This window comes from Pungitius pungitius, chromosome 9 (genome assembly GCF_949316345.1).
Source record: "Pungitius pungitius chromosome 9, fPunPun2.1, whole genome shotgun sequence".
Classification (NCBI taxonomy): domain Eukaryota; kingdom Metazoa; phylum Chordata; class Actinopteri; order Perciformes; family Gasterosteidae; genus Pungitius; species Pungitius pungitius.
In genome coordinates this window covers 19174065-19187157 of record NC_084908.1, presented here as the reverse complement: position 1 = coordinate 19187157, position 13093 = coordinate 19174065, and the positions used below count along the sequence as shown (strand labels likewise).

General features: G+C 43.8%; 2 protein-coding genes across 3 annotated transcripts; both read left to right on the top strand.

Annotated features, from left to right (window-relative positions):
* Positions 1-490: 490 nt before the first annotated feature.
* On the top strand, positions 491-2906 carry LOC119217936 (E3 ubiquitin-protein ligase TRIM21-like). The gene is made up of 2 exons (XM_062564461.1): positions 491-599; positions 1134-2906. Exon 2 carries the CDS (start codon positions 1136-1138, stop codon positions 2771-2773), a length of 1638 nt encoding a protein of 545 aa, XP_062420445.1. The 5' UTR covers positions 491-599; positions 1134-1135; the 3' UTR covers positions 2774-2906.
* A 4754-nt stretch (positions 2907-7660) lies between these two features.
* Positions 7661-11679, top strand: LOC134132721 (E3 ubiquitin-protein ligase TRIM21-like). 2 transcript variants are annotated; one of them, XM_062564459.1, is made up of 3 exons: positions 7661-7885; positions 8167-8217; positions 9838-11679. In XM_062564459.1, the coding sequence occupies exons 2-3, from the start codon at positions 8178-8180 to the stop codon at positions 11478-11480; spliced, it is 1683 nt and encodes a 560-aa protein (XP_062420443.1). In that variant the 5' UTR covers positions 7661-7885; positions 8167-8177; the 3' UTR covers positions 11481-11679. The 2 variants fall into 2 exon arrangements, with proteins under 2 accessions (XP_062420443.1, XP_062420444.1); XM_062564460.1 differs by lacking the exon at positions 8167-8217.
* The last annotated feature ends 1414 nt before the right edge of the window (positions 11680-13093 follow it).

Genomic DNA, 13093 nt, shown 5'->3' with positions numbered 1-13093 from the left:
CACCAGCTGATCACTGAAGTCCTCTTCAAAATAAAAGCATATGGAGGGTAACTGGTAAACCAGAGAGAAATATTATTGGTTTTATAGAATAAAGAATTCACAATGTGTGCTGTGTCATGTTTAAATAATATTAAGAGCCTTTTGGACAGGAGAAAACGTAAATGAGAATAATATTAGTGATACCACATGGTGACTGTTTATTTCCTCAAATCGGATTTGATAAACCTTTACTGAGTAGTATTTTAGTACTTTAAACTTAGTCACTCACATTTATTAATACAATTTACTCATTAAAAAACAGAGACAGTTGAAGCAATATTTTTTCTCCAATTTTAGCTATTCCTTTAAAACTGACTCCTCCACCAATCAGAATGAATCAGAGGGAGGAAACAAATGTCACCAGCAGATGACGCTCCAGTAAGAGGCGGGGCTACACGGAGGGGCGGAGCTTCCGCGTCACTCTCCAGAAACGAAAGTTAAGTTGGTCAGAAAGGCAGACGCGCTGCAGTGAAGACAAGTCTCCGTGTTTGTGAGAGAAAAGTCAAAGTGACGTCATCAGGTGTTCCTCAGCAACACAGCAGAGTCTCTTGAGAACACAGGTGAGTACAGCTGGTCACATTTACACCTTCAACAAGCAGGAAGAACACACAACTTCCTCTGTAAGTTCCTCTGTGTTCACTTCCTACTTGATAGAATGTCAACAATAAAAGCCTGTGTGTTTATCCACAGTCCCACGATACAGTAACTCAGTGTAACAGCTTCAAACTGTCCCAGGACTTCAGTCACTTGGAGCTAAATCTCTGTGCTTTAAACTTTAGTCTCTCTCTGTTTCCTGATCCCTTCCTCTGTTTCCTCTTGCTGCGTCACGTTAAACGTGTTCAACAGGAACCTGCTGGAGGCTTCTAGTGTCAATCATCTAAATGAGATGCTACATGTTTGTCACCAAGTAAGCAGAGCGTTGTTAGCGTGCTGCTCTTTATTCACAGCATGTGGACACGTTCTGGGCTGTTCATCAAGAATAGTGACCATGAAGACACAGTATTTTACCCAATGTTACACGCTACAATCCCACTGCTTTCAAATGACCACACATTATAATTATATATATTTATTCTCTTCCACAACATGTGCAGACATGGCTTCTGCAAACTATGGTCCATCTGAAGATCAGTTCCTGTGCTCCATCTGTCTGGATGTGTTCACTGATCCAGTCTCCACACCATGTGGACACAACTTCTGCATGAACTGCATCAATGAACACTGGAACACCAGCGACCAGAACCTGTGTCCAATGTGTAAGAAGGACTTCACCACCATACCTGATTTGAGGGTCAACACCTTCATCTCTGAGATGGTTGTTCAGTTCAGACAGTCCACTCAGCAGAAAGCCAGCAGCAGCAGCTCAGAGCAACAAGAGTCCAAACCAGGAGAAGTTCCCTGTGACGTCTGCACTGGAACCAAAGTGAAGGCCCTCAAGTCCTGCCTGGTGTGTCTGGTCTCCTACTGTGAGACTCACCTGGAGCCTCATCTGACAGCTTCACGCCTGAAGAGACATCAGCTGATGGACCCTGTGGAGAACCTGGAAGGCAGGATGTGTACGAAGCACGATAAACCTCTGGAGCTGTTCTGTAAGAGCGACCAGACATGTGTCTGCATGCTCTGCACTGTTTTAGACCACAAGAACCATGTGTATGTTCCTCTGAAAGAAGAATATGAAGAAAAGAAGGTTGAGCTGAAGAAGACAGAGGCTGAAATTCAGCAGATGGTCCAGAAGAGAAGACTGAAGATTCAAGAGATCAAACACTCTATAGACCTCAGTGAGGAAGATGCAGGCAGAGAGAAAGCAGAAGGTGTTCAGGTCTTCACTGATCTGATGGAGTCTGTTGGAAGAGGCTTGAAGGAGCTCCTCAAAACAATAGAAGAGAAGCAGGAAACCACAAAGAAACAGGCTGAAGCTTTCATCAGAGAGCTGGACCAGGAAATCTCTGAGCTGATGAAGAGGAGCGCTGAGGTGGAGCAGCTCTCTCTCTCTGAAGACCACCTCCATCTTCTTCAGTCCTTAAACATCCATCAGCCACCACCCACCAAGGACTGGACAGAGGTCCGTGTTTGTCCTTCATATGAGGGGACTGTGGTGAGAGCTGTGTCTCAGCTGGAGGAGACACTCAGTAAAAAGATGAAGAAGTGGTGTGGTGAAGCTGAGCTGAAGAGGGTCCAGATGTTTGCAGTGGATGTGACTCTTGATCCTGAAACAGCTCATCGTCGACTCATCCTGTCTGATGATGGGAAACAAGTGAAACGTGGTGATGTGAAGAAGAATCTCCCAAACAACCCAGAGAGATTTTATTATGGGTTCTGTGTTATAACAAAGCAGAGTTTCTCTTCAGGCAGATTCTACTTTGAGGTTCAGGTTGAAAGAAAGACTGAGTGGTTTTTAGGAGTGATCAGAGAGTCTGTCACCAGGAAGGGAATCACCTTACTGAGTCCTCACAATGGTTACTGGATCATACGTTTGATTGATGGAAATAAATACAAAGCCTCTGATGATCCTCGAGTTGTTTTCTCTCTGAAGTCTGGTCTTCAGAAGGTGGGGGTGTTTGTGGACTATGAGGAGGGTGTGGTCTCCTTTTATGACGTAGAAGCTGCAGCTCTCATCTACTTCTTCACTGGCTGCTCCTTCACTGAGAAACTCTTCCCGTACTTTGATCCTGGTTCTAATGTCTTTGGTGGAAACTCTGCTCCTCTGATCATCTCTCCTGTCGCAGTAAACTAATCATTTTCTTCTTTCATGTGATGATTTTATTGATTGATTAAAAATCAATGTACATATTTTGTATAAATACTTTTTGTTTTTCACTTATTTTCATGGTCCTTATGGAGAATTTCTATTTCAACCTTTTAAATCCAGACTTTTTTATTTTCACTAAATATCCAAAGCTGAAGTTTGACTGAAGTTAATTAGTAAATTATCAAAACAAATCATATCTGATGTCTATTACCTTTCCATCATGTTCACAGGATACACTTTGTATTATTGTTAAACTGCATTAAAGATCAATGGACAAAGTGAATTAATATTTTAGATATAAATGTTCGCTTGGTGTGAAAAGTGGTTTGAATAATTAACTTTGGCTCATTTTATTTTGTGAATATTTGTAAAAAGACTTAAAAACAAAGATTGCTTACTTTGATTTTTGAAAAAAGAGACATGCACTTTTGTTGATGAAAAAATACGTTTGGCTTATAAATAACTTGATGAAATGAAACACTGACTAGAATTAACTGCACATTATATTCATATATGTTAATAAATACTAATGCAGGAAACATGTCCGAGTTCTTTGTTTATTGATCATGTGACAATTTGTCAGTGTGAACGACGAGTTCCACAGAAAGATCAATTCTAACGTGAGTTAATATCCGAGGTTGATGAAACTGTTCAGTGGCTTCAGATACTGAGGAGAATCCACTCCACTGAGAACCAGCAGCAGAAGAAGAACCAAACACAACTGTAATTATACACTGACTTTGATCTACAGTTTTCCTGCTGTAGTAACAAAGTATTTATTTGGTGCAGGAGAGCAAAACCATGAACTGAAATAATGGAACAAGAGTTTAAATACAAATCAACCTCACAAGACCACTTCATCAATCCCTCACATTTCTTTTAATTTTCCTAAAGACGGTCGTCCTCTTTAAAATGACAAAATAAAACCACGTCATGACCCAGAGACTCTGAAGACCCCAAAACGGGTCCTTCAGGTTAAAAAGAACCAAACATTACTGTCATGGATGAACCAGGAGGAAAGAAACCAAACCAGCTCCCCTTCAAGAAGTGATGGAGGCCTCGGGGGGGGTCGTCTTGGAAGGTCCAGATGAGGAAGAGGAAGGGGAGGAAGATGTGGGGGCACAGAACAAAGCGGATAAACATCTTTTTTCTTGTGTTGGTTCTGTTTGGAGGACAGAAGTAAGTAAAAGGTGACGTTTAGAAGGTTGGAAGAGCTTGATCTGCAGACAGTGTTGTTGAGTATGATGAGGGTGGGGGCCTCTTCCTAAAATCCACTGTCATCTCCACAGGTTTGAGGTTGTTCAGCTCCAGGTTGTTCTGACCACAGCAGAGGACCAGCTGTCCAACCTCCCGTCTGTACGCAGACCCGTCACCGTCCCTCATGAGGCCGGTGACTGTCGCGTCGTCTGCGAACTTCAGGAGATTAACAGACGTGTCCCCTGATGTGCAGTCGTTGGTGTACAGAGAGAAGAGTAGTGGGGACAGGGCACTTTCCTGGGGGGGGGGCGCCAGTGCTGATAGTCCGGGTGCTAGGTGTGATTTTTCCCAACCTCACCTGCTGCGTCCTGTCCGTCAGAGAGTTTGTGGTCCACTGACAGGTGGAGGCTGGGATGGACAGCTGGGAGAGTTTGGGTTGAAGTACGTCCGGGATGATGGTGTTGAACGCTGAGCTGAAGTCCACAAACAGAACCCTTGGATAAGTCTCTGGGGAGTAGACGGGGCAGTCCCATGTTGACTGCTTCGTCCACCGACCTGTTTGCACGGAAGGCAAATTGCAGGGGGTCCAGCAGGGGCCTCGTAATGTCCTTCAGATGGATCAACACCAGTCTCTCAAAGGCTTTCATGACCCCAGATGTCAGGGTGACGGGTCTGTAGTCGTTTAATCCCTTGATGGAGGATTTCTTGGGAACTGGGATGATCGTGGAGCGCTTGAAGCAGGATGGGACTTCACACAGCTGCAGTGATGGGTTGAAGATCAATGTGAAGATGGGTGCCAGCTAATCAGCACAGAACTTCAGGCAGGAGGAGTAACACACCATCTGGGTCCGGAGCCTTCCTGGTCTTCTGTCTGTGAAAGAGCCGACTCACATTGTCTTCACAGATCCTCAGGGCCGGTGGGGGTGGGGGGCAGTTGGGAGGGGAAAGAAGGAGGCAGATAGTGTGGGTGGTTAATTGATGTTGTTGAGAGTGGGAGTGGGCTTATCAAACATGCAGTAGAACACATTCAGGTCGTCAGCCAGTTGGTGATTGTCCTCAGTGGGGGAGGATGGTCTCCTGTAGTTGGTGAGTACTTCCAGGCCTCTCCAGACTGACGAGGGGACTCCAGTTTTTCAATGTAGCTCTTCTGAGCTGCACTGATCTCCCTCCTCATTGAGTTTCTGGCCTGGTTGTACGGGATCCTGTCTCCAACTCTATAGGCCTCTTCTTTGGCCCGATGAAGCTGCCTGAGTCTTGCAGCGAACCAGGGTTTATTGTTGTATGTCCTCACAAAAACTGATATAAGATGTCACAGTGTCAGTGAGCCCATCCAGGTCTGTAGCAGCCGTCTCTAAAACGCTCACAATCAGTGGAGGCAAAGTAGGATTGTAGCTCCATCTTTGCATTGTTGGTCCATCTCTTCACAGTCTTCACCGCAGGCTCTGCAGATTTTCATTTCTGCCTGTAGGTTGGGAGGAGATGGACCAGACAGTGGTCAGAGAGGTCCAAAACTGCACGGGGGACTGCGCGAATATGAGTCCTTTAGTGCAGTGTAGAAGTTGTACAGTGTGTTTTCATCCCTGGTGCTACACTCTTTATTTGGGAAGTTCTTTGCTGAGGTTTTGCTCTGTTAAAGTCCCCAAGAGCAATAAGCAGGGTCTTTGTGCTCCGTGTTGGTGATCTGCTCAGCCAGGAGTTGGAGTGCCTCACTCTAAAGTCTGAGTTTTTATCTATTTATTTAGGAGCAGCAGTTCAGCAATCTTTTAAAGATCCTCCCTGCTGAATGTGATCAGAGAGGGAGAGCTGGAAACGAGACAAACAAACAAAAGCAGAAAAAGTAGAGAGCGCAGTACCGAGGCGGCCATCTTGTTGTTCTAACCTCATCAAAGAAGAGGATTTCTCGAAGAGGCCATACTTGGATGGTGTCAGTGTTCCGAGAATTCAAGTTTATGTGGAGTTGTTGATAGGTACTGTTCTGTTCAAAAAATGAAGAAACACCGGAGGGACAGAAGTCATCTTGGAATGAACAGTTAAAATCAAACGTATTTAATAAAGGTAAAGGTGTTGTGCTAAAAAGAACATCTCAGCTGAGGAGCCGCTGGTCTTCACATCCAACAGACCACAGGGGAGTACCTTTGACCGTCCCTAGTGCCCGTCTGTATACAGATCAGTAAAGGTGGGAAAGTCAGTGGCCACGCCCCCTGGGAGTAGTCTCCTGGTGAGTTCAATGTAGCTTGGATTCCGAATGTGTCTCAGTCAATATCAGTTGTGGAGCTATCAAGTATTACATGAATGCATTTTGGTAGATTACATTACATTGAATACAATCATAACTGTACTGTCACGGTTTGGCTTCGCTTCCTGTTTTAGTTTGAAGTTTCATGTCTCTTGTGGTCCTGGGTTAACTTCACTTCCTGCCTTGTCTTGTGATTGCGTGATTGTCTCCACCTGTGTCCAATCACCTGCACCTCCCTTGTGTATTTAAGCCCTGTGTGCCTGTTGTCCCCTGTCGCGTCATTGTCTATACGTCAGTCGTCGATGGAGCACGTCTTGTCCTGGGTGAGAATAAAGAGCACTTTTGATTAGAAACTCTGCGCCTGAGTCCTCACTACATCCTGCCCCAGCCCGACTGTGACATGTACATTGCTATTATTCTATTGATTACAGTTTCAAAATAACAGTGGTTTTATAACATTGTCATTACTTTATTGCATACAAATCTCCAGAATCATGGTTGTATTTTGATGTACACTAAATGCATTTTATTGTAGTTAATTTTTGAACCTGGCCGTCAATTTATTTTGAATATCCTAGAATTCATCCCTTTAAACCAATTTTGGTGTAACACTTTATTGAAGACGCTGCGCTACTTGCAGGTCGCTGTGTGGTCCCAGATCATCAATAAAGTTAGAAAAAACATGTAGGGTCAACCCATGGTCATGAAGACTCATTTAACGTTACATGGACTTTGCATGAGGAGGAGGAGGCGGGTTCATGTCGCTAAAGACCAACTGAGATCAACTTGTACCGCGACCAGCGATCTGCCTCCTGAAAAAGATCCTTCACCACTTTACGCACCCAGCGTCACTCTGATTTGCGTCATCTGATAAACCAATGCGGTGTCAGGATGGTAAATATTTACACTTCTCATCCAACCACAATCAAATTAACGCAATCCCGACGGCGCGATTTATCCGGATAGTTTTTTGTGTGTTTTTGAACGGTGACACGCCAGAAAACCTTCCGAAATGAAATAGTAACGAGGCGATTTTTTAAATGTAAGAAGTAGAAAGTACAGATATTTGCGCGAAAATGAAAGGTGTAGAAGTAAAACGTCGTCTGAAAAATAAAAAGTATAGATACTCAAAATTTCTACTTGAGTACAGTAAGTATTTATACTTACTTGTTACTTGACACCTCTGCCAAATGGTGACTGTGTATTTCCTCAAATCAGATTTGATAAAACTTTACTGAGTAGTATTTTAGTACTTTAAACTTAGTCACTCACATTTATTATTACAATTTACTCATTAAAAAAACAATTGAAGCAGTATTTTTTCTCCTATTTTAACTATTCTTTTAAAAGTTAAAGTTATCTTGTTGTAAGTTGTTCTAACAAAGGACTTTTCTCTCTCTGCATCCTGTTCATGTTTGACTCCTCCACCAATCAGAATGAATCCAAGGGAGGAAACAAACTTCACCAGCAGATGACACTCCAGTAAGAGGCGGAGCTACACGGAGGGGCGGAGCTTCCACGTCACTCTCCAGAAACGAAAGGTAAGTTGGTCAGAGAGGCAGACGCGCTGCAGTGAAGACAAGTCTCCGTGTTTCTGAGAGAAAAGTCAAAGTGACGTCATCAGGTGTTCCTCAGCAACACAGCAGAGTCTCTTGAGAACACAGGTGAGTACAGCTGGTCACATTTACACCTTCAACAAGCAGGAAGAACACACAACTTGTAAGTTCCTCTGTGTTCACTTCCTACTTGATAGAATGTTAACAATAAAAGCCTGTGTGTTTATCCACAGTCCCACGATACAGTAACTCAGTGTAACAGCTTCAAACTGTCCCAGGACTTCAGTCACTTGGAGCTGAATCTCTGTGCTTTAAACTTTAGTCTCTCTCTGTTTCCTGATCCCTTCCTCTGTTTCCTCTTGCTGCGTCACGTTAAACGTGTTCAACAGGAACCTGCTGTATGGAAGTAAATCTGTGCCATCGGGGGTTGAAAGAAAAAGGTGATTGAATTTCTAGCACTGAATATTTATGCATTGAAATTATGTACCTGAATGTTTTTCAACATTAAAACACCGCAAAAAAATTCAACCTAAAAAAAAAAACTGTTGAAATATTCAGCCGCAAAAGAAACGGAGGTTACAATATTCAACCTCCAAAAATGTCAACCTTGAGACACCAACATCCGGGACACTAAGGAAGAGCAATCGATTCTAGATTCAAGATCAGGAGCGTGCGTCAAGCTAAAGGAGCGAGCACCCAAAACACCTTCGGCTTCGGATTGTAGCCATGTCCAATAATAACGGGGCTTTAACTCTTCTTCATGCCATCAGTGTGGTTTGTGTCTGTAAGATTCCGTAATAGACAGCTGACATTTGTACAGTAACAGACTGTATTGGACATGAACTAAGCGGAAGTTAAACGAGAGCGTACAGCCGCTCACAATACGCCTCTTCTTCTAGTTTTGAATTAATTTATTGATGCTGAGATCCTTGGACAAGCTGTTAGGAGTGATTGGCGGAGTTTTGAAACCAGGAACGCGCTTGAAGCCTGAGCTTAGTAGCGTAGTGGGGGGGGGGCAGCGGCAGCGGCTTTAGCGGAGTGTGCAGACGCATAAACCCGACAGGACATGCAGGAATAACCGCAGTAGCGCCGAGTGCGGAAGTGGTCGGTGGAAGGATCCTTTTTCTGAGGCACAAGCCGATCTCAGTTGGGTATTAACCGGCATTCAAAGTCCACGTAACGTTAAATGAGTCTTCATGGCCATGGTTAAACTTTATTGAGGATCTGGCACAACACAGCGACCTGCAAGTAGCGCAGAGTCTTACATAAAGGGATGTACGTCTAAATGCGAGACTTTAGAATTTATCTCAAAGGGATCCTGTATTTGCTCATAAAGTCTGAAACGAGAACCCATTTTTCAGTGACGGTGTTACGTGCCTACTGGTTTTTGAACCTACTGGTTTGGCTACGGGTGCGTGTTTGTTTTCCCCCGACAGGCAGGTGTTGTCTGCCTCCGTCACTTGAGTCGTCACACATTTGCAAACATATTGTGCTGAAAATGTTAAAAAATGCATCCATATCCATTGCAGCGATAACGATTGTATAAGTGTATGAAGATCGTATGAAGAAATACATAAAAGAACATTTATTAAAAGTCCACCAACACCGGGATTCGAACCGCGTCGCGCAAAATTAACATTGTGCCGCAAAGTATCTGGGCTACTCGCTCGGCCAACCAAGCTTATAGGATTTGAGTTGATTTGTATAGTTCTAATAAAGTTGTATATCGTCAGTGGCAGGCAAACGTTTTGGTTCAGGGTGAACATTATATGTTCTTTTATGTATTTCTTTATACGTTGCCACACTGATGGCATAAAGAAGAGTTAAAGCCCCTGTTATTAGGCTTTAGTGTGAATCATCTAAATGAGATGCTACATGTTTGTCACCAAGTAAGCAGAGCGTTGTTAGCGTGCTGCTCTTTATTCACAGCATGTGGACACGTTCTGGGCTGTTCATCAAGAATAGTGACCATGAAGACACAGTATTTTACCCAATGTTACACGCTACAATCCCACACATTATAATTATATATATTTTTTTCTCTTCCACAACATGTGTAGACATGGCTTCTGCAAACTATGGTTCATCTGAAGTTCAGTTCCTGTGCTCCATCTGTCTGGATGTGTTCACTGATCCAGTCACCACACCATGTGGACACAACTTCTGCATGAACTGCATCAATGAACACTGGAACACCAGCGACCAGAACCTGTGTCCAATGTGTAAGGAGGACTTCACCACCAGACCTGTTTTGAGGGTCAACACCATGTTCTCTGAGATGGTTGTTCAGTTCAGACAGTCCAGTCAGCAGAAAGCCAGCAGCAGCAGCTCAGAGCAACAAGAGTCCAAACCAGGAGAAGTTCCCTGTGATGTCTGCACTGGAACCAAAGTGAAGGCCCTCAAGTCCTGCCTGGTGTGTCTGGCCTCCTACTGTGAGACTCACCTGGAGCCTCATCTGACAGCTTCACGCCTGAAGAGACATCAGCTGATGGATCCTGTGGAGAACCTGGAAGGCAGGATGTGCACGAAGCACGATAAACCTCTGGAGCTGTTCTGTAAGAGCGACCAGACGTGTGTCTGCATGCTCTGCACTGTTTTAGACCACAAGAACCATGTGTATGTTCCTCTGAAAGAAGAATATGAAGAAAAGAAGGTCCAGTTGAAGAAGACAGAGGCTGAAAGCCAGAAGATGATTCAGGAGAGAAGACTGAAGATCCAGGAGATCAAGCACTCGGTGGACCTCAGTGAGGAAGATGCAGGCAGAGAGAAAGCAGAAGGTGTTCAGGTCTTCACTGATCTGATGGAGTTTGTTGGAAGAGGCTTGAAGGAGCTCCTCAAAACAATAGAAGAGAAGCAGGAAACCACAAAGAAACAGGCTGAAGCTTTCATCAGAGAGCTGGACCAGGAAATCTCTGAGCTGATGAAGAGGAGCGCTGAGGTGGAGCAGCTCTCTCTCTCTGAAGACCACCTCCATATTCTCCAGTCCTTAAACATCCATCAGCCACCACCCACCAAGGACTGGACAGAGGTCCGTGTTTGTCCTCCATCATATGAGGGGACTGTGGTGAGAGCTGTGTCTCAGCTGGAGGAGACACTCAGTGAAAAGATGAAGAAGTGGTTTGCTGAAGCTGAGCTGAAGAAGGTCCAGATGTTTGCAGTGGATGTGACTCTTGATCCTGAAACAGCTCATCCTCAACTCATCCTGTCTGATGATGGGAAACAAGTGAAACACGGTAATGTGAGGAAGAATCTCCCAAACAACCCAGAGAGATTTTCTAATTGGTCCTTCGTTTTAACAAAGCAGAGTTTCTCTTCAGGCAGATTCTACTTTGAGGTTCAGGTTGAAGGAAAGACTCGGTGGTCTTTAGGAGTGATCAGAGAGTCTGTCGACAGGAAGGGATTCACCTTATGGAGGCCTCAGAAAGGTTACTGGATCATACGTTTGATTAATGGAAATAAATACTATGCTCTTCATGATCCTCCAATTGTTCGCTCTCTGAAGTCTGGTCTTCAGAAGGTGGGGGTGTTTGTGGACTATGAGGAGGGTGTGGTCTCCTTCTATGACGTAAAAGCTGCAGCTCTCATCGGCTCCTTCACTGGCTGCTCCTTCACTGAGAAACTCTTCCCGTACTTCTGTCCTGATTTTAATACCGATGGTACAAACTCTGCTCCTCTGATCATCTCTCCTGTCGCAGTAAACTAATCATTCTCTGATTTCATGTGATTTTTATTTTGACTAAATATCCAAAGATAAAGTTTGACTTTCAGTAAATTGGCAAAACAAATTATATCTAATGTGCAGCCACTGAAAACATATTGAATATTTTCAAAAATGCCTCTTACTTTTCCATCATGTTCACAGGATACACTTCGTTTTATTATTATATTGCATGAAAGATCAATGGACAAAGTTAAATAATAATATAGATGCAAACGTTCTTTTGGTGTGAAAATTGGTTTCAATAATTAAAAGTCACTTTGTCATTTTGATTTGTGAACATTTGTAATAAGATTTAAAAAAAAAGAAATGTACATTTGTTGTTGAAAAAGTTACTTTTGCCTTATAAATAACTTGAGAATTTACAACCCAGTCTCCAAAAAAAGCGTGAAAAGGCTACGTTGGTCCACCGTGATAAACGTAGTTGTAAGAGCCATTTTTGTTATTGTTTGTCTGTTTAGCCCCACCCCCTAGGGAGGTGAGAGGAGGTGTTTCAATTAGGCAGCAATGGCTATATAATCAGGGGGGTTACTGGGCACAGGGGTTGGGTGTTGAAAGGGAAATAGTTTTTCGAGCGTGAAGGTAAACATGAACGATTGGCATTGGTATGTATATAAGAAGAAGAACAAAATGAAGGACAGTGAAAGAGTACGGGAGACTCATGAACATTTGTCACGCGTCAAAAACAAACCACACGAAACCCCAACCAAGAGGAACTCAACGTGCGAGGCAAAGGGCCTCTACAACTCCTATATGTTAACAGCTGCGTTGTCCCAGATCATCAATAAAGTTAGAAAAAACATATAGGACCGACCCATGGTCATGAAGACTCATTTAACGTTACATCTTCCAAGCGGCTTGTTCCTCCCTCACTGAGAGAAAAGCACTCGACGAGATCGCGACTCTTTGCTGTCCTGGCCCCCAGATGGTGGAATGAGCTCTCTGATGACATCAGGACTGCAGAGAGCCTCTACATCTTCCGTCGAAAACTCAAAACAAACCTTTTTAGACTCTACCTTGACTAAAACACTAGCAAACCGTAGCACTAACAAATGATAGCACTTAAATTGTACTTATAATGGCACTTTTCTATAACACGTTTTGTAACTGCTTATTTGATGAAAAATGTACTTTCTTGTTACTTGTCCTTCTGAGTTTGTATCTCTATGTGGAAATGCACTTATTGTACGTCGCTTTGGATAAAAGCGTCAGCTAAATGACATGTAATGTAATGTAATACATGGACTTTGCATGAGGAGGCGGGTTCATGTCGCTAAAGACCAACTGAGATCAACTTGTACCGCGACCAGCGATCTGCCTCCTGAAAAAGATCCTGTCACAATGAGGTTCGCTGGTGCAGGCGGAACAGGAAGTAGGACGCAGGCGCAGGATTCGTATAGAATGTGTTCTTTATTAAACACAACGGGAACAGGAACAGAGGCGTGCTCCAACGACAACTGACAATGACACGACAAGGGACAACAGGCACACGGGGCTTAAATACACAAGGGAGGTGCGGGTGATTGGACACAGGTGGAAACAATCAGGCAATCACAGGACAAGGCAGGAAGTGAAGTTACCCAGGGACACAAGAGACA

Coding starts and splice junctions, on each gene's coding strand:
- LOC119217936 (XM_062564461.1), top strand. CDS start 1,136: ATGGCTTCTGCAAACTATGGTCCATCTGAAGATCAGTTCCTGTGCTCC.
- LOC134132721 (XM_062564459.1), top strand. CDS start 8,178: ATGGAAGTAAATCTGTGCCATCGGGGGTTGAAAGAAAAAG. Junction 8,218..9,837: donor TCGGGGGTTGAAAGAAAAAG/GTGATTGAATTT, acceptor CAACATGTGTAG/ACATGGCTTCTGCAAACTAT.